Source organism: Schistocerca gregaria, chromosome 3 (assembly GCF_023897955.1).
Source record: "Schistocerca gregaria isolate iqSchGreg1 chromosome 3, iqSchGreg1.2, whole genome shotgun sequence".
NCBI lineage: Eukaryota > Metazoa > Arthropoda > Insecta > Orthoptera > Acrididae > Schistocerca > Schistocerca gregaria.
Genome location: NC_064922.1, coordinates 244380866 through 244407068, shown reverse-complemented (window position 1 = coordinate 244407068; position 26203 = coordinate 244380866). Strand labels below are relative to the sequence as shown.

The 26203-nt window shown below is 44.8% G+C and overlaps 1 protein-coding gene across 2 annotated transcripts in view; it reads left to right on the top strand.

Moving 5' to 3' along the window:
- Positions 1 to 26203, top strand: part of LOC126354093 (transcriptional regulator ATRX-like) — a 479559-nt gene that overhangs the window by 5680 nt on the left and 447676 nt on the right. For both annotated transcript variants that reach the window (XM_050003480.1, XM_050003481.1), the window contains exon 2: positions 24009 to 24116. In XM_050003480.1, coding sequence (XP_049859437.1) covers positions 24023 to 24116 — 94 coding nt within the window. In that variant the 5' untranslated portion in view covers positions 24009 to 24022. The remainder of the gene's footprint in view (positions 1 to 24008; positions 24117 to 26203) is intronic.

The following is a 26203-nucleotide window of genomic DNA, read 5'->3' as shown; positions in this document are numbered from 1 at the left end:
TAAGTTGTGTCATAAATTTCTTTTCTTCTCAGCTTGCTCCAGTACCTCCTTATTTGTCATTTCAAGTGCCCATCTAATCTTTCGCATTCTTGTATACTCCATCTTTCAAAATCTCAATTTGTCTGAATTGCCAGTTGACCGTATTTTGCTTCCATACAGGGCTACCATCCTATCAGAAAAGACTTCCTAACTCATAAATTTATATTACATGTTAACAAATTTCTCATTTTCAGAAATGATTTTCTTGCTATTGCCAGCTTGAATTTTATATTTCCCTACTTCAGGCATAATCAGCCAATTTGCTGCCCAAATAATAAAACTTAACTACTTTTAAGGTCTAACTTCCTAGTCTAATCCCTCATCTCTGCCTTAACTAGTTAGAGTGCATTCCATTACACTTATTTCACTGTTGTTGATGTTTTTCTTACGACCTCTTTTCAAGACACTATCCATTCCATTCAACTGCTCTTCCAATTCCATTGCAATCTCTGACAGAATTACTATCCATCAGCAAACTTCAGAGTTTTTATTTCTTCTGCCTGAGCTTAAAATCATTTTCCAAATTCTTCATTGGTTTCCTTCATAGCTTGCCCAGTGCACATACAGAATATCATTGTGAATAGGCTACAAACTTGTCTCACTCCATTCCCAACTATGGCTTCCCTTTAATGTCCATCAATTGTTCAAACTGCAGTCTGGTTTCTGTATAAGTTGTAAATAACTATTTTGGTCCCTCATTTTATCCTTGTCAGCTTCAAAATCTCAGAGAGTAATCCAGTCAAAATAGTCAAAATCTCTCTCTAAGTCTGCAAATATTATAAACATAGGTGTAACGTTCTTCAAGCTACCTTCTAAGTTGTAGGATCAGTTTTGCACTGCGTGTTCATACATTTCTCCATAAACCAAACTGATCTTCCTGTACCAGTTTATATGTTCTTTAGTAAATAATTAATGCCAACATTTTGCAAAGCCATGACTTATTAAACTGTTGGCTCAGTAGTATTGACACATCAGCACTTGCCTTCATTGGAATTAAAATTATTACACTCTTTCTGAAGCCTAAGGGTACTTCGCATGTCTCATTTATCTTGCACACCAAGTTGAATAATTTTGTCATTCCTGGCACTCAACAGGATCTCAGTAATTGTGAGGGAAAGCTGTCTACTGCAGGGACATTGTTTCTTTGTAGCTCATTTAGTGCTCTCTGAAATTCTTCTCGCAGTATCATATCTCCTACCTCATCTTTACTTACTTCGTCTCTTTCTGTAATATTGTTCTCAAGTTGGTTCCCCTTAAATAGATCCTCTGTGTATTCCTTCCCCGTTTGACCTTTCCCTTCTGTAATTGGTACTGTCTGGCAATGTGAGATATTCATATCCATACACTTGCTTCTCTTTTTCTCCAAAGGATCTTTATATACTCCTATGGACAGCATGTATTACCCCTAGTCATGGATGCTTCTACAGCTTTGCATTCGTCCTCTACCCATTGCTGCGTAGCCACTCATGTTTTAGACATTTATATTCACTTTTGCCTATTTCTTTGCTTTATTTTTATACTTTCTTCTTTCATTAATTAAATCCAGTAGCCTATCTCCTGAGTTATACAGGGATTAATAATAGTCTTCCCCCCCCCCCCCCCCTCCCCTGTGATCCTCTGCTGCCCTCTCTACTTTGTCTCCCAGTGACTAGCCATTTGTTTTCTATTGTTTACCCGTGTTCCAATCCAAAGTTGCCTCCCAATAACCTCTGTAACTTCAATTTATCCAAGCCCCTTCTCCTTAATTACCTATATTTTTGCAGTTTCTTCAGTTTTTAGTGTGCATTCTTAACCAATATCAGAGTCCACATCATACCCTGGAAATGCCTTACAGTTTAAAATCTGGTTTTGAAATCTCTGACTTGCCACTACGTAATCAGTCTGAAACCTTTAGTATCCCCAGGTCCCTTCTAACGTGATTCTTAAAACAAGTGTTAGTGATGATTAATTTATGCTATGTGTGAAACTGTACCAGACGGCTTAGTCTTTCAGTCCTTTTCCCTAGTCCATGTTTTTCTACTATTTTTCCTTTCGTTCCTTTTCCAACTAACAAGTTTCTGTCACCCATAACAATTAAATTTTCACCTTATCCCCACTCCATTGTGCATCTGGCACAGTGACCATGGCAAAACGATACTTTTCGTGACATGTTCTGCCATTCTGGGGCATCATTAGAAAATTTTCAAGTACTGCAACATTTTCATTCATATCTTTGGGAACTGTTGTGTGTACATTAAATCATGATGTGCTTAAGGTACATACAACTTTCCTCACAGATGTGACAGATGAAAATGTTGCAGCATTTTAAAATTTTCTGATACTGCTCCAGATGGGCGAAACACATTAATAAAAGTATTGTTTTCCCCTCTTACCATGACTTTTCTTTTGAAGTAATCTCTTTGTCATCTGCAGAACTAATTAGCATATGACTTTGTATTACTGTGATAGATGTTGGTTTCAAGGCTATCTTGGCTATGATAATACAGTCATAGTAGTTTACCCACATTTTTATTTTCTTATTTATTATTAGGCCTACTCATGCATTACCCTCTCTAATTTTCTGTTGATAACCCAGTATTGGATCCACTCTGTCTTCCATATAAACTCGCATTTCTCTGTCATGTCATCAGACTGATCCTCTCCCTTGTAGAGGCCTTCATTGTACTTTTCCACATGTCCACTCTCTCCCCTGTTCTTAACAGTGGAATTAATCTTGCTGCACCCTTATCTTGACATTGTTACTTTTAATTTCACTCTCCCCAGGGGGCCCACAACTCTCTTGTGGATACGTGCAGGGTGAGCACGGGACCCCGAGCTAGTGCGGCTCTCTGTCCTTTCCCGGCTGCATACCTTCCTTTTCCACATCCTTCCCCATCCTCCCCCCCCCCCCATCCCCCCACCACTACCTCTTCCCTACCCCTTCTCCCTCCTTGGGAGTATGTTTCGTGCCTACGTCCAGAGATGGATGCTTGTAACCGTAATACATAGTCTCTCTTCTTTGCTGGAAAGTCTCTGTCCTCCATTTGTCCTTCTCTTTTCCTTGCCTCTTCTCTTTACTCTCTTCTCTGCTGCGGTATTTGAGACCTCTTTTCTTTGTTCCTACCTTTCTCCTTCTTTCCTCCCTGTGAGAGTCTGAAGGTCGACCCACGCATAGCCGGTGATGGGGTAACGCGTAATTCCCCATCCCATGTAGACAAGTATGACATGTACATACCCCCTGGTAATGGCCAGGCCCTGGGAGGGGTGATTGCCCAAGCTGGTACCTTCTGAGTGTGCCGATTGGTTCTTCTGTCCGTTTCTCAGAAGGTGTGATCTGATGTGTGAACAATCACCTAAGGCAGGAGTGCCCTCAGAGAGGGCCCCCACGAAGAAGGAGCGTGCCATCGGAGATGCCGGTAATCATGGGGGATACTTTTGCAATGGTTTCCTCTACGTCTACAATTTCTGCTCACAGGCGAAAGTTAGATAAGTCTTGACTATGGGAAGTTCTTCCATCAGTGCCACAGTTCCTTGTTGTTTCTCGGTCGGACGTAGGTCAAGACTTCTCCGCAGTCAACCCTTTCATTATTCAGAAAGGTGTCGACACAATTACAAGTCCTGTAAAGTCTTGTTCCTGATTACAAAATGGAACCTTGTAGTTAGAAACAGTCGGTGCACTCAAAGCACAAAAATTTCTGCAAACTCCACTGCTACACACCTTCTCTGTCTGGGTGGAAGCTCACCTCAATTTAAATTCATCACGCGGGGTGGTTTATACATGCTCACTTGATGGATCGTCCAACAAGGAAATTCAAAACTCCCTGTCTCACCAGGCCGCTATGGCTGGACATCGAGTCATGAAAAGGGTTGACAAGGACTTGGTACTAATGCGTACTATCTTCTTGACATTTGACAGAGTTCAGCTTCCATCAAACATTAAAGTGGGCTATGAGATAATTTCCATTTGCCCTTACATCCCCAACCCTGTGCATTGCTATAGGTGTCAGTGGTTTAATCATGCCAGCCAGTCGTGTTCTAATCCGGCCAAATGCGTTACATGTGGCAAGGATGCCCATGAGGGTGCTTGTCCACCTCCACCCCCTCGTTGCATCAACTGTAAGGGCGGCCATTCTGCTTTCTCTAGAGATTGCCCCATTTTCCAAGATGAATGACTTATTCAGGAAATCAGAGTGAAGGAAAAGGTGTCTACATTTGCTGCTCGTAAGTTATTCGCCAGTCGAAAGCCCATTGTGCCCCCAGCAGATAAATATAGCACTGTCCTTGCATCTCCTTGGTCTACTAAGGAGGTAGCCATGAAGACTTGTGATCTCATCTTTAGTGCCACGGTCATCAGATCGGCCAGCGCAAAGGTCGCCCATTCAGCCTCCCCACTATCATCTGCTCACTCTTCATCAGCTCCTGCTAAATCATGAGCCCCAAAATCAGACACCCGGACTTCCAAAAAAGAGCCTGCTCGCGAAGATTTTTTACGGACCCTGACTTCACAACCATCGGTTGCTCCCTCATCTCAATGCCCTGTTTCCAGGAAGGCTCTTAAGAAACAAAGTTCCTCTCCTCCGCCACAGCGCATCTCATCTAACTGCCCTCAGCCATCTTCTGTCACCAAGGCGCACTGCTGGCAGCTGATCAACTGCCGATTGCTGGTGGCAGGAGTTGCCGCCGATCAACCTATGGATCAAGATCTTCTGCCCTTGGCTGAATGCCGTTCCACGCCGTCGGCCGCCAGCTCTCAGCAGTCGTTGAGTTGAGAGCAACCGTGGTAAGATTCATCCCTTTTCTGTCCACCCTATGTCAATTATCCATTGGGATATCCATGGCATTAGAGCCAATAGGAATGAATTGTCAATCCTCGTGTGATCCTACTCCTTGGTCATCTTCTGTCTTCAAGAACCAAAGCTGTGACCCCACAATCGCTTTGTTTTCCCTCATTTCCAGTCAGTCCGGTTTGATCTCCCCTCTGTTGATGGCACTCCAGCACACGGGGGTCATATGATTCTTCTCCATGATACTGTCCATTATCACCCAATCCCCTTAAACAGTTCTTTCCAAGCTGTCGCTGTCCATCTTTCCCTTTCTGGATACAACTTCACTCTTTGTGCTGCATAAATACCATCGTCCACACTGATGGTAAGAGCTGATCTCCTTCATCTCATTGGTCAGCAATTGCCCCCTTCTTTGCTGGTTGGGGACTTCAATGCCCACTACCTGCTTAGGGGATCTCTTCGTCCTTGTCCGCAAGGCTCTCTATTGATTGACCTCTTCCACCAAGTGGATTTTGTTTGCCTCAACACTGGGGAACCTACATTTTTGTCTGCCTCCACGACAAATTTCTCTCATTTGGACCTTTTGGTTGGAACCGTTCAGTCAGTTCGGCGCTTTGAATGGTTCGCTCTTGCTGATACACATTTGAGTGTGTCCTTCGACTGCAGCCACAACTGCCATCTATGTGCCCGAGAAGCTGGAAGTTTGTCCAAGCCGATTGGACACTTTTCTCCTCTCTAGCGACATTCGATGACCATCACTTTCCTAGTGTCAACGATCAGGTCACTTATGTTACAGAAGTTATTCTTACAGCCGCGGGATGTTCAATACCTCGTACCTCTGATTTTTCCCGACGCCCCCCAATTCCTTAGTGGAACGAGGCGTTCCGTGACACAGTACGCGAGCGGAGACATGTTCTTCACTTTTCCGCCACCATCCTACTTTGACCAACTGTATCCACTATAAGCAGTTATGTGCACGATACTGTCGCGTCATCTGTGATAGCAAGAAGGCAAGCGGGGACTTATTTACTAGCTCTTTTAACACCTTCACTCCCTCCTCAGAAGTTTGGAGTGAAATTCAACAGTTATCTGGTACGTCTGGTTTCTCCCCGATCTCTGGGCTCACTGTCGTGCATGATACCTTAGTGGACCCAGCCGCAATTTCTAACTCATTGGGTCAACACTTTGCTGAGCTTTTGAGATTTTCAAATTACCCACCAGCCTTTCTTCTGAATAAACGTGCAGCGGAAGTGCGATCTCTTGCTTTCTCCTCTAAAAATAGCGAAAGCTATAATACTGTTTTCTCCATGCGGGAACTCCAACGTGCACTCTCTTGTTCTCACTCTTCTGCCCCAGGACCGGATGGTGTCCACGTCCAAATGTTGCTGCATTTATCATACAATAGTCTGCGTTACGTCCTTTGCCTTTGTAATCGAATTTGGACCGAAAGAGCATTTCCCAGAAGATGAAGGGGAGCTATCGTCCTTGCTGTTTCGAAACCTGGAAATGACAAACATCTCCCCTCTAGCTATCGCCCCATATCTCTCACGAGTTGTATATGTAAGGTTTTGGAGCGTATGGTGAATTGCCATTTAGCCTGGTGGTTGGAGTTCCGAAGCCTTTTAACACCTGCCCAGTGTGGTTTCCGAAAGCATCGTTATGCAGTTGACCATCTTGTTGCTCTCTCCACTTATATCATCCCCCCTGCGGGTTCGGGGGTACGAATAGGCCCGCGGTATTCCTGCCTGTCGTAAGAGGCGACTAAAAGGAGTCTTCAAAGTTTCGGCCTTATGTGATGGTCCCCACTTGGGTTTGACCTGCCATTTTCAAAATTTCCATTGTTAGTGCGTGCCATTTGGGGAAGGACGCCTTACGTGGTGTTTTTCTATTGGTCCATCGTGCACCTCCATATTGCATGCTATCTATTGTCGTGTGGAGGGATTTACACCCCATGTCTTCTGGGTTGCCTCTTTCTCATCTTGTGCGCAATCCCCTTCTTAGCGCCCTGTGGACCCTTTCAACACCTAAAATCCAGCACGGTAGCCAGTCCGTTGTGGTGGGGTCGTCATGTACCCTCTTGGTGGTAGCCCCCTGACCACGCAGGGATCGCACTACAGATGCCAGAGCTGTTTCCTCCCCATGCATGCCAAGGAGTATGTGCCCATCTTGTCTGGGGCACGGGGACTCCGGGCAATGGGATATCGGCCAGGTACCCGTTGCTTTGGCTGGGTGGCGCCCTTGGGGAGAGCCCTCGTTCGGAGTAGGTGGCATCTGGGCGGATGTGGCGCAATGAAGCGCAATAAATCTCACCAAGCTGGTGGTCGCACTGCCACCAGCGTCTCTAAGCGAGGCAAAATTGAATTCGATGGTGCACAATATGATCCTCAGTCGTTCCCCTTGTTGGCTGCGCCATGGGAGGGACGCAGATCTAGTGCCAAGCAGGAGCCTTATGTACCACAATACCTTGTCTGCAGCAGGACTGATGGTGACTCCTTTCTTTCGACAAAGCCTATGTTTTTTGTGGAACACCTGGAGGATAAGTTTGGGGAAGTGGCGGGTTTGTCTAAAATGAGGAATGGGTCCATCCTCCTCAAGACGGCCTCCCCAGCCCAGTCACGGGCGTTGCTCTTGTGTGATAAGCTGGGAGACGTCCCTGTTACCGTCACTCCCCACAGTAGCTTAAATATGGTCCAGGGGATTATTTACCATCGCGACCTCTTGTTACAGTCCGATGACGAGCTGAGAGCTGACTTGGAACGACGTGGTGTGCATTTTGTCCGTCGTGTGCACAGAGGACCCAAGACCAACAGGGTGGCCACCGGTGCCTTTATCTTGGCCTTCGAGGGTGCTGTATTGCCTGAGAAGGTCAAGGTAATGGTTTACCGTTGTGACGTCAAGCCATACGTCCCTCCCCCGATGCGGTGCTTCCAGTGCTGGAAGTTTGGGCATATGTCCTCCCGTTGCCCATCCAGTGCCACATGTCGAGATTGCGGACGCCCCTCTCATCCCGATTCTCCATGTACGCCTCCGCCTGTCTGTGTCAACTGTGGGGAACACCACTCTCCATGCTCGCCGGACTGCCCCGTTCTTCATAAGGAGCGGAAGATTATGGAATTTAAGACCCTGGACCGGCTTACTTATCGCGAGGCAAAACTGAAATTTGAAAGGTTGCATCCTGTCCCTCTTCAAACTTCTTATGCTGCAGCTACGTTATCGTCGCCCTCGCGGGCGGCAGTTGTCGCTTCCTCTGTGCCGCCTTCAGTTGGCCCTCGGGGCCGTCCATCTCTGTCTGCCCCCCTCGTGTCTGGGGGCAAGCCTTCATCTGTTGCCCCCTTAGCAGTTGGGGGCAAACCCCCTTCTGTCACTCCCCCCGCACATGCTTCAGGAGTGACATCTGCTCCAAAACCAGGGGGCTCGATCCCTCCCCCTTCTCTGCCGGCGTCGTCTCTGCCGGCTCCTCTCTCGCGGAAGTGGTCCCTCGGGGCCCTCCCTTCTTCCGTTTCTTCTGCTACCCCGCCGGATGTCAGCCAGTGGCTGAAGGTTCATCCACCTGCTGGTCGTAGGGCTTCTGCGTCGTCGTCAGCCTCTGACGCTCCTTCAGAGAAACTCTCCCAGCCCTCTAAGCCAAAGGACAGACGCGAGAAGAAGGACCGGAACGTGTCCAAGAAGAAGGACGCTCCGGCAGTTTCAGTACCGCCTGCTGTCAATAGCTCTGGCTCTGGGGATGCGGTGGAGATCCTCGCCTCTGCCGCGGATCTCGCCCTCACGGAACCCTCGGGGACGTCTCCTATGGACACAGCTGACTCTCGCTCGGTGGCGGCCGTTGACTCTGCGGCGCCGTCTGCCTCTTAGTGGACTTAACGCCCTCCCAGTCCCTTCCTGCTTCCATTCTCCAGTGGAATTGCGGCGGTTATTTCCGCCACCTGCCTGAGCTCCGGATGCTTTTGAGTGTTTCCCCTGTTCTGTGCATTGCTCTTCAGGAAACTTGGTTTCCAGCAATGCGGACCCCTGCCCTTCGCGGTTATCGGGGATACTATAAGAACCGCGCTGACTGTCAACGAGCTTCAGGTGGAGTTTGCCTCTTTGTTCACCACTCTGTCTGTAGCTCACCAGTACCCCTTCTGACGCCTTTAGAGGCAGTCGCTGTCAGGATTGAGCTCTCGCCGGCTATTACTGTTTGCTCTGTTTACGTTCCTCCGTATGGGCAACTACCCCCGACATGTCTTGGCTGCGCTGCTGGCTCAACTCCCGCCGCCATTGCTGCTTCTGGGCGATTTCAATGCCCACAACCCTCTATGGGGTGGGACTGTCTCCGATGACCGTGGTCGCGCTGTGGAGCATGTGTTGGCTCAGCTCGACCTTAGCCTCTTGAACACCGGTGCTCCCACGCATTTCAGTGTGGCCCATGGCTCGTTCTCGGCCATCGATCTCTCTCTTTGCAGCCCCGGACTTGTCCCATCCCTTCACTGGAGAGTTCATCCTGATCTGTGTGGTAGTGACCATTTTCCCATCTATTTGTCACTGCCCCAGTGTCATTCTTCTGGGCGCCTGCCCCGCTGGGCTCTCAACAGGGCTGACTGGCCGGCTTTTACTTCCGCTGCCACCATTGCTTCTCTCCCACAGGATGACATTGACGAGGTGGTCCGTGTCTTGACCTCGTCAATTATTTCTGCGGCCGAGACTGCCATCCCTCGCTCTTCTGGACTCCCTCGGAGGAAGTCTGTCCCCTGGTGGTCGCCGGAGATTGCTGAGGCTATTCGCGACCGTAGGCGGGCTCTCCAGCGTCATAAGCGGCACCCGTCTCTGGAGACCCTCATCGCCTTTAAGAAGCTCCGTGCCTTGGCCCGTCGTCTTATTGCACGTCGTAAGCAGGAATGCTGGGAGAGGTACATTTCATCCTTGGGCTCCCGTGTCTCCCCGTCGCTCGTGTGGTCCCGCATCCGGCGGATTTATGGATACCAGACCCCTATGGGTGTCCCTGGACGGCGCTGTCTGCACGGACGCCGCCACCATTGCTGACCACCTTGCCACGCACTTTGCTACGAGCTCTGCGACTGCAACTTACCCTCCTGCCTTTCGCTCTCTAAAGCAGCGCGCTGAGCGGACGCCGTTATCGTTCCACACACGTCGTTCTGAAAAATACAATGCTCCTTTCAGCGAGAGGGAATTCCTCGCTGCCCTCGCCAATTGCCCTGATACAGCGCCAGGACCGGACTGCATCCATGCGCAGATGCTGATGCATCTCTCCAGTGACTGCCAGAGACACATCCTCACCATCTTTAACCGCATTTGGAGCGAGGGCGTGTTCCCGTCGCAATGGCGAGAGGGTGTTATCGTTCCCATCTTGAAGCCCGGTGCGGACCCTCTGGCGGTGGATGGCTATCGTCCCATTACACTAACCAACGTTTTGTGCAAATTGCTCGAACGTATGGTGGGGCGGCGTTTGTGTTGGGTCCTTGAGTCGCGCGGTCTCCTCGCTCCATCCCAGGGTGGCTGCCGTCAGGGCCGGTCTGCTGCGGACAATTTGGTGCGGCTGGAATCTGCTATCCGTACGGCCTTTTCCCGCCGTCAGCATCTCGTTGCTGTATTTTTTGATCTGCGGAAGGCATATGACACAACATGGAGGCATCACATCCTTGCTACGTTGCGCGAGTGGGGTCTTCGTCGTCAGCTTCCAGCTTTTCTTCAAAACTTTTTATTGCGCCGCTCTTTCCGGGTGCAAGTCGGTGCCGCCTCTAGTTCATCTTATATACAGGAAAATATTACTCAGCTGAAGCAAAAGTGCTGGCAGCACCTCAACGCCCTCCGCTGCCTGAGCCATGCGTCTTGGGGTGCAGATCGCAGCACGCTGTTGCGATTGTACAGAGCCCTTGTGCAGTCCAGGCTTGATTATGGGAGCCTGGCCTATGGGTCTGCATCGCCCTCAGTGTTGACGTTGTTGGACCCCATACACCACTGTGGGGTTCGGCTTGCAACTGGTGCTTTCCGTACGAGCCCCGTGGATAGTCTGCTGGTGGAGGCCGGGGTTCCCCCGCTGCGGATTCGCCGCCACCGACTGCTCGCCGACTATGCTGTCCACGTGCATTGCTCACCGGGCCATCCCAATCATCGCCTGCTTTTCCCTGCCGGGGTCCTCCCTCTGCCCGACCGGCGACCTAGGTCTGGGCTTTCCATTGCTGTCCGTGTCCAGTCCCTGCTGTCGGAACTGGGGTCGTTCCCTCTTCTGCCGCCCTTCCGGGCCTGTGCACCCACGCCTCCCTGGTGTATGACCCGTCCGTCCGTCCGCCTGGACTTGGCACGGGAACCCAAGGACTCGGTTCCGCATGTGGCCCTCCGTCACCGTTTTCTTGCGCTCGTCGCCTCATTTTCAGGCTGTGAGCCTGTCTACACTGATGGTTCCCTGGTGGATGGTCGTCCTGCCTACGCTTTTGCTCACGCTGCCCATGTTGAACAGCGCTCCTTGCCGGCTGGCTGCAGTATTTTTACTGCAGAGCTGGTGGCCATATTGCGCGCTCTTGAGCATATGCGTTCCTGCTCAGGTACGTCCATCGTCATCTGCAGTGACTCCCTGAGCAGCCTCCAGGCTATCGACCGCTGCTATACCTCTTGTCCTCTGGTATCCTTTATTCAGGAGTCTGTTTTTGCCATTACCCGCTCTGGTCGTTCGGTGGTCTTTGTTTGGACGCCAGGTCACGTTGGCATCCCGGGGAATGAACGTGTCGACAGGCTGGCCAAAGGGGCGGTCGACGCCCCCACTTTGGCGATCGGCCTCCCGGCTCGTGATTTGCAGCTGGCGTTGCGCCGTAAGGTGCTTCAGATGTGGCGTGACGAGTGGCGTAGCCTGACTTCTCCGAATAAACTGCGGGCTGTCAAGGAGACGACCGATGTGTGGCAGTCCTCCCTGCGGGCTTCTCGCAGGGACTCTGTCATCCTGTGTCGGCTCCGCATCGGCCATACCTACCTGACGCACGGACATCTTTTGCGTCAGGAGGATCCCCCCCTGTGTCAGTGTGGGTCCCGGTTGACGGTCGCCCACATTTTGTTGGAGTGTCCCCGCCTGCGCATCCTCCGGCAGACTTTTAATCTCCCGGGCACGTTGCCTTTGGTTTTATCCGACGATGCCTCCATGGCTGACGATGTTTTAAATTTTATCCGTGGTAGTCCTTTTTATGGTTCCATTTAGGGGGGACCTGTCCCTTTCCCTTTCTGTGTATCTTGTCCTCGAGTGTCTCATTGGTTGCAGATTTTAATGTGTGTATTCGGATGGTTGACTCTTTCCCAATTTTTGTACCCATGGTCAGTCAACCAGTCTCCGACCCTCTTATTTTCTTCCGTTTCTTTCTGTCCAGTGTTCGTCTGTACTCTTCTTGTCTCTAGTGTTCGCTGACACATTGGTGTTCTTCCTGTGACTGGGGGGAGGGGCGTCTCCTCCCCCCTTGGGGTTTTACCTGTTCCGTAAATTTTGTTTCGCCGGTTTTTTGGAATGGGGGACTGATGACCTTAGCTGTTTAGTCCCCCTTAAACATCCCAACAACAACAACAATCCACTTATATCATGAACAATTTTCTCAGGAAATGCCAAATGGCAGCAATATTTTTTGATCTGGAGAGAGCTTATGATACCTGTTGGAGTACAGGCTTCCTCCGCACACTGTTCTCTTGGGGCTTTCAAGGTCGGCTACCCCTTTTTATTTGTCAGTTTATGACAGAGTGTACATTTAAAGTTCGAGTGAACACTACCCTCTCCCGTAGTTTCTCCCAAGAAAATGGGGTGCTCCATGCTAAGTGTTGTACCTGTTTGCCATCGCCATAAATCCAATTTTGGATTGTCTCCTTCCCGATGTCTCCGGCTCCCTCTTTGTCAACGATTTTGTGATGTACTACAGCTCTCAAAGGACCAGCATTCTTGACCGATGTCTTCAAGGATGTCTCCATCACCTCCACTCTTGGAGCATCGAAACAGACTTCTGCTTTTCTCCCAGTAAGACCATCTGTGTAAATTTTTGCCGTCGTACGGAGTTTCTCCTGCCTTCCCTACATCTAGGCCCTGTTGACCTCCTGTTTGTGGACGTCGCTAAATTCTTGGGACTTATGTTTACAGGAAACTATGCTGATCCTCCCATGTTTCCCATCTTTTGGCTCGCTGTCTGCGATCTGTCAACACCCTCCATGTTCTGAATGGTACCTTCTGGGGAGCGGACCGAGTGGTCCTTCTCCGCCTATATCGTGCCTTAGTGTGCTTGAAATTGGACTATGGAAGCATAGTTTACTCCTCTGCTTGGCCGTCTATTCTTCAGTGTTTCAACTCTGTTCACCTTTTAGTGTCTGGAGCTTTTTACACCAGCCCCGTGGAAAGCTTTTATGCTGACTGCTGAACTCCCGCTGCCCAATCGGCGAGCTGTTCTTCTGAGTCGTTATGCTAGCCAGCTGTCTTCCATGCCTGCTATTTCGGCCCATGACCTGTTTTTCGACGCCAACTTGGATTTAGGGTATGCACACCAGCCTTCCTCTCTACCACCACACGGAGTCTGCTTCCATCAACTGCTACGTTCTCTTTCCTTCCACTTTCCTAAAACTTTTTTCACAACTGGGGTACAGCACCACCTTGGCTTCACTCCCAGACCTGCCTGTTCAGTTATCTTTTGTCAGCTTCCCAAGGGTGGTACTCCTCTCGTTTATCGTCTGCCATGTGCTGCTCTATGTGCACAAATGAAGGATGCCACATTTATTTACACTGATGGCTCAAAAACATCATTTTGTTTTGGGAGTGCCCATATTGTTGGCAACACCTCTAATAGGTGTCGGCTTCCCGACCAATGTTCGCTTTGTACTGCGGAGCCTTACACTGTTCTCCAGGCTGTCCAATACATCCATCACCATTAGTAGATACAGTATATGGGCGGATTCGCTCAGCTTTCTCCTCAGCCTCCAAGCTCTTTACCCTGTCTACACTCTAGTCCACCGGATTCAGGACTGTCTCCACTTACTCCACTTGGGGGATGTCTCTGTGGCATTCCACTGGATCCCAGGACACGTTGGTATCTGTGGAAACCAGTCAGCCGATACAGCAGCCAAGGTTGCAGTCTCTCTTCCTCAGCCTGCTGTTCACATGGTTCCCTTCGCCGATCTACAGAGAGTTTTATGTCGTTGTGTAGCTCTTTGTGTCACGTACATTGGCCTACCCTTCCCGATAATAAATTGTGGGTTGTGAAAACTGTTGCCTGTGCTTGGACCTCTTCCTCTCGGACTCATCATCGGGAGAAGGTCCGTCTCTAATGACCTCGTTGCCGACGGGACATTAAACACTAAGATCCTCCTCCTCCTCGGAAGGAGGTAATTTTAACTAGACTCCGGATAGGGCACTGTCTTTTTAGCCATTGACATAAGAAGTGGCGATTCTTCTCCGCTTTGTCCCCACTGCTCTCAACTGTGGACGGTGAGACACCTTTTACTTCAGTGCTCCTATTTTACTCTGCTATGCTCTCGTTTACAGCTGTCGCGTGCTATATCTTCCATTTTAGCAGATGACAAGCGCTCAGCCGATCGCATCCTCGAGTTTATCAGTGTCAGTGAGATGACGTTGGTCATCTGAAGTTCTTTTTAGGGAAAACAACCTCTCCTTATATAGTGGTTTTCTAAGCTTTCATGCTGTTTTTTAGTTTCCTCACTTTTTGAGTTTCGCTCCCATTGCTGCTGGTTTCCAATTCGTCTTTTTTTTTAAACCCTCCCTTAAGCCATAGAAAGGGCACTACTGACCATTGCAGTTTTGCGCCCTAAAAACCATAACAAAAAAGATATTAATTTCACTGAAAAGTGTTTTGAATTTTCTGTGTGCTAAATCAGCTATGGTGCCCATTAGTTTAGGCCTAATTAAAGTTATGAGGTGCTTTATGCATAACTGTCAACATTAGATATGGGTAGGGATTATGAATGTTCAAGGAACTTGATGACAAAGCTAGCTGCCCTACTCACCAGCTGAAAACCACGTAGCTTATTGTCAATTGACTTCATACGATGTAGAAAATTTCACTCAGTTGGCTTTATGTGATGTAGAACATTGCACTGATGATGGAGTGGCAGGGTAGTTACGTATTGTATGAGGGTCATTCCAAAAGAAATGCACACTATTATTTTTAAAATTCATCTTTTATTCTACATGTTTGAAAGTTTTACAGTGTGTAGATATATCCCTTAGGAACAATATTTTCATTTCTCCACACAATTTCCATCCCTCTCAACTCCCATACGCCATCTTGGAAACAGCGCCTGTATACTCGCACAGTAAAATTCTGGACCAACCTGTTGGAGCCACTGTTTGTCAGAGTGCACAAGGGAGTCATCATCTTCAAACCTTGTTCCACGAAGAGAGTCTTTCAGTTTCCCAAAGAGTTGATAGTCACATGGAGCCAGGTCAGAACTGTAAGGTGGGTGTTTCAGTGTTGTCCATCCGAATTTTGTGATCACTTTCATGGTTTTTTGACTTCACATGTGGCCTTGCATTGTCGCACGATGCCTCGTCGTCGTTATGTTAGAAGGCGCTTTAGGCCCTCTGTTTTTAAAGCTTGTAAGAGTGTCAATCTTTCTCCAAAAGCTACCGACGAGGCTTCTATACTTTCTGGTGCCCACAGGTGGATGGGTTTTGTTGCAAGATTTAGTTTGGCTATGTCAGTGTAAGGAACGGGTAATGGTTGGATTACTATTGCCTTTGTTCGATCTAGTGATGCTAAGAAGAGTTCTTTGGATTCCTTTCCAACTCGTGGTGTAATTGCTTGGAAGACTTTTAATATTGTACATCAGTCTAATAAAGCATATGGAGGAAGTTATCTGTCTAGTGATGAGCCAGCTAAAATGTGTGTGTCGTAAACTTGAAAGTTCTGAATCTGTATATCTATGGTGTAAGAGTGGTGGTTCCTTGGTGTAGACAAAACACACACACACACACACACACACACACACACACACACACACACAGAACTTGAACACATATGGCTACTCTCTGTGGCTGCCGAAGCCTGACTACAGTCTTTTTGTTGTGACTGTGTATTGCTTGCACTATGTCACTTCATTTCCTTAGGATCAAGTACAAAAACTGTTGCAACTTTCTTAAAAATTGTGTCATTGACCAGATGCATTTTTTGCTTTTGTAGCCATTTTTATATCTCAAACCAATTTGTTGAAATTTCATATTCCAACAACTGCTAAGCTTGTATCGATATCTTCAGAAATATTGCTCTCGTCAGCTTCATGTGGTTGATAAGGAATTAACAACTGTGGATAAACCTTTCCTGCATGATCATCAAGTTTTTGGTCTGATTTTTATAGAATACTTCATCATACATTTTAGCTGAGCAGACATTTCAAAGTCAGTTGACCAGACATTTTCACATTGTTATGATTCCTTTTGTCAAAAGGGTAATAACTTGATGTTTGTAAAAATTCATGCTAGTATAAGGGTAGTGCTTCAAGATGAAAGAAAATCTTAGTCCAAACATAAACCATTATACTGATCAAGCAACCGTTCTTCTAAAGAACATTCTTTTACACTTTTAGGCTTCTGCAAACTTTATTACAGTTAGCATAGCGAATAGTTTAAAGTTTTTAAAGCTGCACAAATTTTATTACTCTTCTTTCGCCTCCAAAATACAGATTCTGTGTTGATGCCACTATGATAAGTTTAAAATTACAGCTTTGCATGGCAGTAACTTTTCTTCCATACAGAACTCATTTTTCAATGTAATTCAGTAAAACAGCGAATTCATGAGGCAACAATGTTTCATACAAATTTAGTAAAAGAAACAGGGAACAGAAATTTTGTTTGTCATTAAATTAACAATCAGAGTTTTAATATATGGATAAAATCCCAAATTTAAGCCAAATTTTTATTCCATAACCAAAGTGAAGCTGAAAGGAAAGAGTTTCTGATAGTGAAATACGCTCTTTTCAGTAGTATAAAGGATTGTGAAGTCCATAGTGTCAGCTTCAAGACACTTCCTTTCAAATACAGACAAAAAATGCATTCTACATATTTTTAGTGACTTTAGAGGTTGATAATGTAATGATTACATGCACAGGGTCTATATATAAATTTTTATGCATGCAGGCAGACAGTGCACAGAAGAATGATTGATCGTGTGCTCAGTGCCTTTTACTCACTCCCTCTTACTTGTTAAAATATGGAGAAAATTTGTCGCGCATAGTTTTTCAGAAACGTTGAAGAGGGGCTTTGCTTTTCTGACTTTCACTTAATTTACTTCCATACTTTGTACAGTTTGGCAAGTTGTATCTTGCTTCTCTCTGTGGTTTTCTTTTCCTGTTTTGTCCATAGTAGTGTTGGTTGGTCTGTCGTTCTTGTGGTTCTCTCTTTCTCCTGTTGTTGTGCTGCACGTCTCCTTTCATTTTCTCTTTCCCTTGTGTAATTATTTTAGTGGGAGCAAGGGACTGATGGCCTCGCAGTTTGGTCCCCCCCCTTTTAAACCAACCATTACTTAATAGTACCTAAAACAGAAAAACTAGATGGCTTGGTAACATGAAATTTCATGCTCTATAACTTGACATTTTTCATTTAAAGTAGTCATTTCTGAGATACAGGTGTTGGAGCCAACTTTTTAGCTAAATTGGTAAAAATGAACGAATTTTGACAACTGATTGTGGACAAACTGGTGCACCAATTTTTAGATTTAAATAAGTCTTTCGACACACGATTTAATGGTTTTTCATTTTGGTAACAGTAACATTTTCAGTAGAATGCATAGTTTGAGTAATAGGCGAAACCTTAAAAAAAGAGCCAAAACTACTTGGTTTTTTGGCCACAAAGTTGCCTCGAGGCTTTTGGTGGTGAAACACTTGCATTCATAATACTGCCAATTACACATAAATAAAAAATAAAATCTTCTACCTCATTTTTTGCAAGCAGAGGGCTTTTTTTGTGACACCACTACTGGACTGTAGTGCCTGTCTGTGAAGGCTCTCATGAGACCTTGAGCATACTGGTCAGTAGAGTTCTTCTCATTGCAGATAAGCTGTCCACATATGACTAGGCTGTATGGGAGGGGTTTCGTGTTGTGAAAGGGATGGTAGCAGTCGAAGTGCAGGTACTGTTGGTGGTTAGTGGGTTTAATGTGGACTGAAGTTTGAATGCAGCCATCAGAGGTGGAAGTCTTATGTTCAAGAAGGTGGTATGTTGGGTTGAAGAATCCTAAATTATTTACATTTTGCCAAAACTTTCCTATTATTATTTTATGGTTATCTAGTTCTTAGCACCCACTACTGTGCTTGTGTAGACTGTATGGTCTGCACAGGTTTTGTTTGTTTTCTTTAATCAGATTTGTATGTTGTTACAACTGTTACTTGTGTTTACACCTACACGGTGTGTAGACAGTGTATAGTCAACACACAAAGCTCCAGACATTGTCTTAAAATTTAATAAAGCAATTCTTCCCATGAGATTTGTACATTCTTTAAATATAGTTCAATTTATGTATTCTTACTCACATTGTCAGTGTACAAATTGATAGTATAGAAGCAGTGTCTCCTTTAGTTTCCAATGGGTATTCCTGTACATGGAATCACATTTAAACATGGTATCTATTTTATCATCAGTAATCATTAGTTCGTGAAGTAATTATAACTAAAATAATCAGACAATTGAAGCTCCATGTAGGAATATCAGTAATGTAGTCTGAAAAGATAGATTGCTACTTACTGTAATCAAGACACGTAAGTGGCATACAGGCACAATTAAAAGACATATAAGCAAAGCTTTCGGCCACAGCTTTCATCAGCGAAACAGAAATGGAGAAACACACACCATTCATACACACAAGCAAGCACACCTCACAAACACATGAATCCGGCATGGCATTCTGGCCAGAGTTGGTGTGTGTGTGTGTGTGTGTGTGTGTGTGTGTGTGTGTGTGTGTGTGTGTGTGTGTGTGTGTGTGTTACAGAGAGAGAGAGAGAGAGAGAGAGAGAGAGAGAGAGAGAGGGAGGTGTGTGCTTGCTTGTTTGTATGAATGGTGTGTGTTTTTCTTTGACTGATGAAGGCTGTGGCTGAAACCTTTGTGTAAGTGTCTTTTAATTGCAACCGTTTGCAACTCAATGTGTCTTATTTACGGTAACTAGTAATCTGTGTTTTCCAACATTGTTGTTAACAAAAATAATTTTAGAAAAGTACATTAGGCCTACTGAAAAATTAATGTGTTAAAGTTCTGTTTCTTTTTCTATGGAATTCTGACAAAATTGATTTCTCAAGGTGACTGTTAAATAGCTTTCTTTGATTTAGATCAAAAATTTCTACACTTCCTAAACTTTTCACACTAATTAGGGCTGTAGAAGCTTGGTATTTTCCAAATTTGCTTGTGACCATACAGCAGGTTTGGTAGCCGGAGTTAGTTTTTGTGAGACCTGCCTTTTGAGTTCTTGTGGTGATATTTTTGCATAAACTTTTAATTCTGTAACACATATTTCTCTGTTTCTAACTATGAAATCAAATACCAGTCATCATATATGAGCTTTAAAAATGCTTTAGTAGTTGTTTAATGTTGATTTATTTGAAAAAAAAAGAAAACTAACTTTCACCAAGTATTCACCCTCTCAGAGGGTGAATTTCCAAAAAATGCTGAAACATGTATTTTCTTATTTCTGACCAAGAAACTAGATACCAATTTTTGTAGTTCTAGCTTCAAAATTGCCTTAATAGTGACATATTTACAGTATAAGATCAACACTCTCACCACATTTCAAGTTTCCATCCTTAATAACTATATGTTGAGTTGCAGAGAAGCATGACAAAAAGACTGTTATAACCCACATCATTTCGTCTTTCCCTCTCCTTCCTGAAGAAGCAACCATCGGTTGCGAAAGCTAGTAATTCTGTGTGTGTGTTTGTGTGTTTTGTTCATTGTGCCTGCCTGCCGGCGCTTTCCCGCTTGGTAAGTCTTGGAATCTTTGTTTTTAATATATATATATATATATATATATATATATATATATATATATATATATATATAATGGGAAAGTGCTGGTAGATAGACACAATAATGAAACACACAAACAAAATTTCAAGCTTTCGCAACCAACGGTTGCTTCATCAGAAAAGAGGGCAGGAGAGGGAAAGACTAAAGGATGTGGGTTTTAAGGGAGAGGGTAAGGAGTCATTCCAATCCAGGGAGCGGAAAGACTTACCTTAGGGGGAAATTAAAGGGAACATCCATGGATACCAGGATGGCCCCCTCGTATGCCAACCTATTTATGGGTCGCTTAGAGGAGGCCTTCTTGGTTACCCAAGCCTGCCAACCCAAAGTTTGGTAGAGATTTAATGATGACATCTTCATGACCTGGACTCACAGTGAAGAAGAACTCCAGAATTTCCTCCCCAACCTCAACTCCTTTGGTTCCATCAGATTCACCTGGTCCTACTCCAAATCCCATGCCACTTTCCTCAGTGTCGACCTCCATCTGTCCAATGGCCAGCTTCACTCATCCATCCACATCAAACCCACCAACAAGCAACAGTACCTCCATTATGAAAGCTGCCACCCATTCCATATCAAACGGTCTCTTCCCTACAGCTTATGTCTTCATGGCAAACAAATCTGCTCCAGTCCTGAATCCCTGAACCATTACACCAACAACCTGAAAACAGCTTTCACATTCTGCAACTACCCTCCTGACCTGGTACAGAAGCAAATAACCAGAGCCACTTCCTCATTCCCTCAAACCCATAATCTCCCACAGAAGAACCCCAAAAGTGCTCCACTTGTGACAGGATACTTTCCGGGACTGGATCAGACTCTGAATGTGGCTCTCCAGCATTGATACGACTTCCTCAAATCCTGCCCTGAAATGAGATCCATCCTTCACGAAATTCTCCCCACTCCACCAAGAGTGTCTTTCTGCCGTCCACCTAACCTTCGTAACCTCTTGGTTCATCCCTATGAAATCCCCAAACCACCTTCCCTACCCTCTGGCTCCTAGCCTTGTAACCGTCCCTAGTGTAAAACCTGTCCCATGCACCCTCCCATCACCACCTACTCCACACGTGTAACCCAGAAGGTGTACACAATCAAAGGCAGAGCCATGTGTGAAAGCACCCACATGATTTACCAACTGACCTGCCTACACTGTGAAGCCTTCTATGTGGGAATGACCAGCAACAAACTGTCCATTCGCATGAACGGACACAGGCAGACAGTGTTTGTTGGTAATGAGGATCACTCTGTGGCTAAACATGCCTTGGTGCATGGCTAGCACATCTTGTCACAGTGTTACACTGTCTGGGTTATCTGGATACTTCCCACCGACACCAACCTATCAGAACTCCGGAGATGGGAACTTGCCCTTCAATATATCCTCTCTTCCCATTACCCACCAGGCCTCAACCTCCGCTAATTTCAAGTTGCCACCCCTCGTACATCACTTGTCATTCAACATCATCTTTGCCTCTGTACTTCCGGTCTGACATCTCTGCCCAACCTCTTTGTCTTTACTTATGTCTGCCTGTGTCTGTATATGTGCGGATGGATATGTGTGTGTGTACGTGTTATTGTCTCTATCAACGTACCAACGCTTTTGTTTGGTAAGTTACATCATCTTTGTTTTTAGATATATTTTTCACACGTGGAATGTTTCCCTATAAAACAAAGATGATGTGAGTTACCAAACGAAAGTGCTGGCACGTCGATAGACACACAAACATACACACAAAATTCAAGCTTTTGCAACCAACGGTTGCTTCGTCAGGAAAGAGGGAAGGAGAGGGAAAGATAAACTCAAGGCAGGACCCACGTGATGTACCAACTGACCTGCCTACACTGTGAAGCTTTCTATGTGGGAATGACCAGCAACAAATTGTCCATTCACATGAATGGACACAGGCAGACAGTGTTTGTTGGTAATGAGGATCACCCTGTGGCTAAACATGCCTTGGTGCACGGCCAGCACATCTTGGCACAGTGTGACACCGTCCGGGTTATTTGGATACTTCCCACTAACACCAACCTGTCAGAACTCTGGAGATGGGAGTATATCCTCTCTTCTCGTTATCCGCCAGGCCTCAACCTCCGCTAATTTCAAGTTGCCGCCACTCATACCTCACCTGTCTTTCAACAACATCTTTGCCTGTGTACTTCCGCCTCGACTGACATCTCTGCCCAAACTATTTGCCTTTACAAATGTCTGCTTGTGTCTCTCTCTCTCTCTCTCTCTCTGTGTGTGTGTGTGTGTGTGTGTGTGTGTGTGTGTGTGTGTGTGTGTGTGTTTTACCCTCTCCCTTAAAACCCACATCCTTTTGTCTTTTCCTCTCCTTCCCTCTTTCTTGAAGAAGCAACTGTTGGTTGCGAAAGCTTGAATTTTGTGTGTTTGTTTGTGTGTCTATCGACATGCCAGCTCTTTCGTTTGGTAAGTCACATCATCTTTGTTTTTAGATATATTTTTCCCACGTGGAATATTTCCCTCTATTATATATAGCCGGGCAGAATCCGATTGAAATGCTTCAAACGTGAGTAGCAGACTGGAGTGGGATGGGGAAAAAGGAAGGATAGCAGGGTGGGGAAGAGGAATCAGTGCTGCCTGCTGTAATGTGCAGGGAACAGAGATGGCAGCACAAGGCCTCCTAGTGCAGTATCAAGAGGGTGTGTGAGAGAGGGGAGGATAGGAAATGGAAAGAGGACGAGCAGAGAAGGGGAAAAAGACTGATGGGTGCAACAGCAGAGAGCAGCATACAATGAGGGTGAGGGTGGAAAAATTGGGAGGAGGTGACGGGATAGAGGAGGTAGGAACATTTGGGTGGAGGATGTGGGGAGAGGAGGTTACCACAGGTCAAGGCTGGAATAATTCTGGGAATAGAGAATTCAGATGGCATGGGTTGTGAAGATGCCATTGAAATTGAGCATGATATGTTCATGTTGTGCCATGTGGTGGCCACAGTTTGGCGGTGCCCATTCATTCTGGTGGACAGGTGATTGATAGTCATACCAATACAAAAAGCTGAGCAGTGATTACAGAAGAGCTGATATTCGATATGGCTGCTTTCACAGGTAGCCCGACATTTGATGGTGTAGGATAATCCTGTGACAGGACTGGAATAGAAAGTGCTGGATGGGTGGATTGGGGAGGTCTGGTACCTGGATCTTCCACAGGGATGTGATCACTGTGACAAGGAATTGGGATTAGGAGCCACACAGGGATGGAGTAGGATGTTGTGCAAGTTAGATGGACAATGGAACACTGTTTTAATAGGTGCCAGTAGGAGCTTGGGTAGGATGTCCCTAATTTTGTGGCATGATGCTAGAGAATCAAAGCTATGGTAAAGGAAGCGGTTCAGTTGTTCCAGTTCATGGTGATTTTGGGTGATGAAGGGAGCACTCCTTTGTAATTGATTTTTAGAAGTGGTGGGAAGATTGCAGGCGTGTAGGGATATGACAGGGGAAATCTGTTCGCTGACTAGGTCTGTGGGACAGTGCCTATCTGTGAAGACCTTTATGACACCTTCAACATATTGGAGAGGGGAAAGCGTGTCACTGCAGATATGCCATACTGAGGTGGCCACGCTGTACGGGAGGGATGGCAGCTGTCGAAATGCAGGTACACTTGGTGGTTAGTGGGTTTAATGTGGACAGAGGCAAGGCTGGAGCTATTAGAAAGGAGGAGCTCAATGTCCAAGAAGGTGGCGCACGGAATTGAGGAGGTCCAAGTGAAGTGGATGGGAGAGTAGGTATTGAGATTGAGAAACAATTTTCCAACCTATACTTTCCATTGTTTAAGTTTCTATCCTTAGTGGTTGGGCTGGTCAATGATGAGTCAATGAATCAGTTAGGACATTCCGTTTATATATAGAGGCTATTATTATGATCATCATTTGACTGTCTTGTTGATTATCAATGTCTTCCTAACTGAAGAAAACAGTGTTAATTTCAGAAATATTAATTTTGAATTATCAAAAGCTCTTTAGTTAGCTGCAAGTCAGTGACGTTTTGCACTTCTGCCATTGTATGTGATTCTTATTTTATGTCAATGAACATATTGTATTTCTGATTGGCTGCTGTTGGTATTGCAAGTGTTTCAAACTAATGCATATGAGAAACTGAAACCGTATGTTTTATCCCCAAAGACTGTGTTGGTATTATATTTTCATAGATAGTCTCTAAATATTATTCTTAAGTATTTATTTTCTATCTTTTAACTGGATGGAATTGAATCATGTTGCAGGTGTATATACAGATATGCCTAAGATATCTTCAGGAAGCAGTTCTGACGAAGACACAGAAAATGATTCTGACACAGAAAATTCAGGAGACGGAAATGGATCAAAGAGGGGTCAGTTCTTATTGATTTAAAGTATCTACTTGAGAGCATTGATAACTTTCCTAATTTGTTTCTGCTGATGGCAGAATGTGGTGTTACATGGTAAAAAATTGTAGTTAGTGTTCATCTTATTGGAAATGATGCAATCTCCTCCACTTGAAAGCGGAGGGGCAGGTGCTGTATCAGAATTTTATAAAGTCTTTGCAATGCTACTCAGTATAGTACCTAAGAACATTGACAACATTCTGTTGGAAAAGCCACAAACAGCATGCTTTCCCAATTGCTGAGATGTTTTGTTCTATTTGATACAATTAGCTAGTGCTGTGTGCCAAGCGGAAACTTAGTGACATTTATGTCAGTGATACAAATGTTTTCACTCAGTCTCTGGGTTTGAGTAATTCCATGTATTTACTTTTTCAGCCTTTTCGGCTATGCATGAACCATGAATAGGATTGCCAACATTTCCAGAGAAAAATAATGTATCTTATTTCAAGGAGAGGCAAATAAAAAGTTTATTTCTAAAAATGAAGTGTTTTCAAAATGTTTGTGTTTATTTACTTAATGAGTTTTTCATACTTCTGGCATTAAATATGGATTTTTTGGCTGATATCAAAAGTTTAATAAATGGTGCTACTTTATAAATTTATTTTTAAATAAATGAACAATTACATTTTTATTTTAATTTATTGAAGTTCTGTCTCCCTCTTACCATTGGATTACACCCATCGCCAATAATTCCCATTCAGTAAATGTCGAAGTGACACAAAGATAACGCATATAAGATAACAACTTTTTATATTGTTCGGGGACTTGATCAATAAGATAAAGTTTTGTAAATTCTTTAGCGATTTCATCAGTTGCTTTTTGACCATATACTGCCAGATGTTGAAAGTATTCTTTCATGAGAAATATTTGTCATTTTTCGTTAATTTCTTTGAATTTCCTCAATTAAATATAGTTTTAGAATATGAATCATCATTACAGAGTGGATATCACATTGACTTTATCTTGAGGACACTTTTTGTTTGGTCATATGATTTCTTCCATTCCCACACCTCTATGCTATCAGCAGTTTGATTGTGACACAAAGTTCACTATTAAGTGATTGTCAGCTCATAAACATGAATGGAAAAGTGAACTAATAGCACTTACAAGAATTCAAAAAAAGCAATTATTGGGATGACAATAACAGTGACGACTGGTGATAACATAATGCAGCTGACAGTAATGATGTATCACTACCAAAACAGTTGAATGTTTTGCTTGGAACTGAAAGTGCAAGAGATCAGGAAGCTTCAGTTATCATTTTTAGCTGTCCAAAGAGGAGCAAACATGGTTACAGATTGTTTACATTGATAGCTAGAGATAGACTTCACTGTCAAACTTCAGCATGAATGTGTGAATGTAACTAGTACTTCTTGATGCGCATGAAATATTGTATGTGTTACTTTCAAAAGGCTATAAAATATGAACAGGTACGTGTGCGTATGTATGCTTTCTATGTATTTAGGTGGTAAAATAATTTTTTGTTCAGTGTATTTACCATCCACACAAATTATTGTCTGAGTAAACATTAATGTTAAGATTCTAATGATTTTTCAGTAAAAGGGAATGTAGATAGTCACTAACATTTTGCAATGTTCTTTTCTTCTTGTACTCCTAAAGCAACTTTTATTCTCAACTTCATACAACCAATTATACTTTCCTTAATTAGGGATATGTTAATTGCATCTGGAACAGCTTAATCGACAGCAATATAGTAATTCATTTTAAATGATGAAAAGGAGAGTTAGTCTATCTGATACATAATTAAATGAACATATATAATGCTTATTTTAACAGTACATGTAAAAACAAAAAAACATTAAATATACATTTTGAATAATAAAACACCCACCCCATCAGTTCTGTGTCTAAAACCATGAATCTGATAGAAAGTACACGAATTGTCTGAAAGACCCAGAATGATCTTTCTATCCAAAATGAAGGTAAAAAAGTGTGTGTGTCTTCCCAAATAAGTATATAATAGAAAGTCTTATCTTTGTCATTAAACTGTGAGTGTTTAAGCAGGACATGGATAGAGAAATACTCGGGGGGGG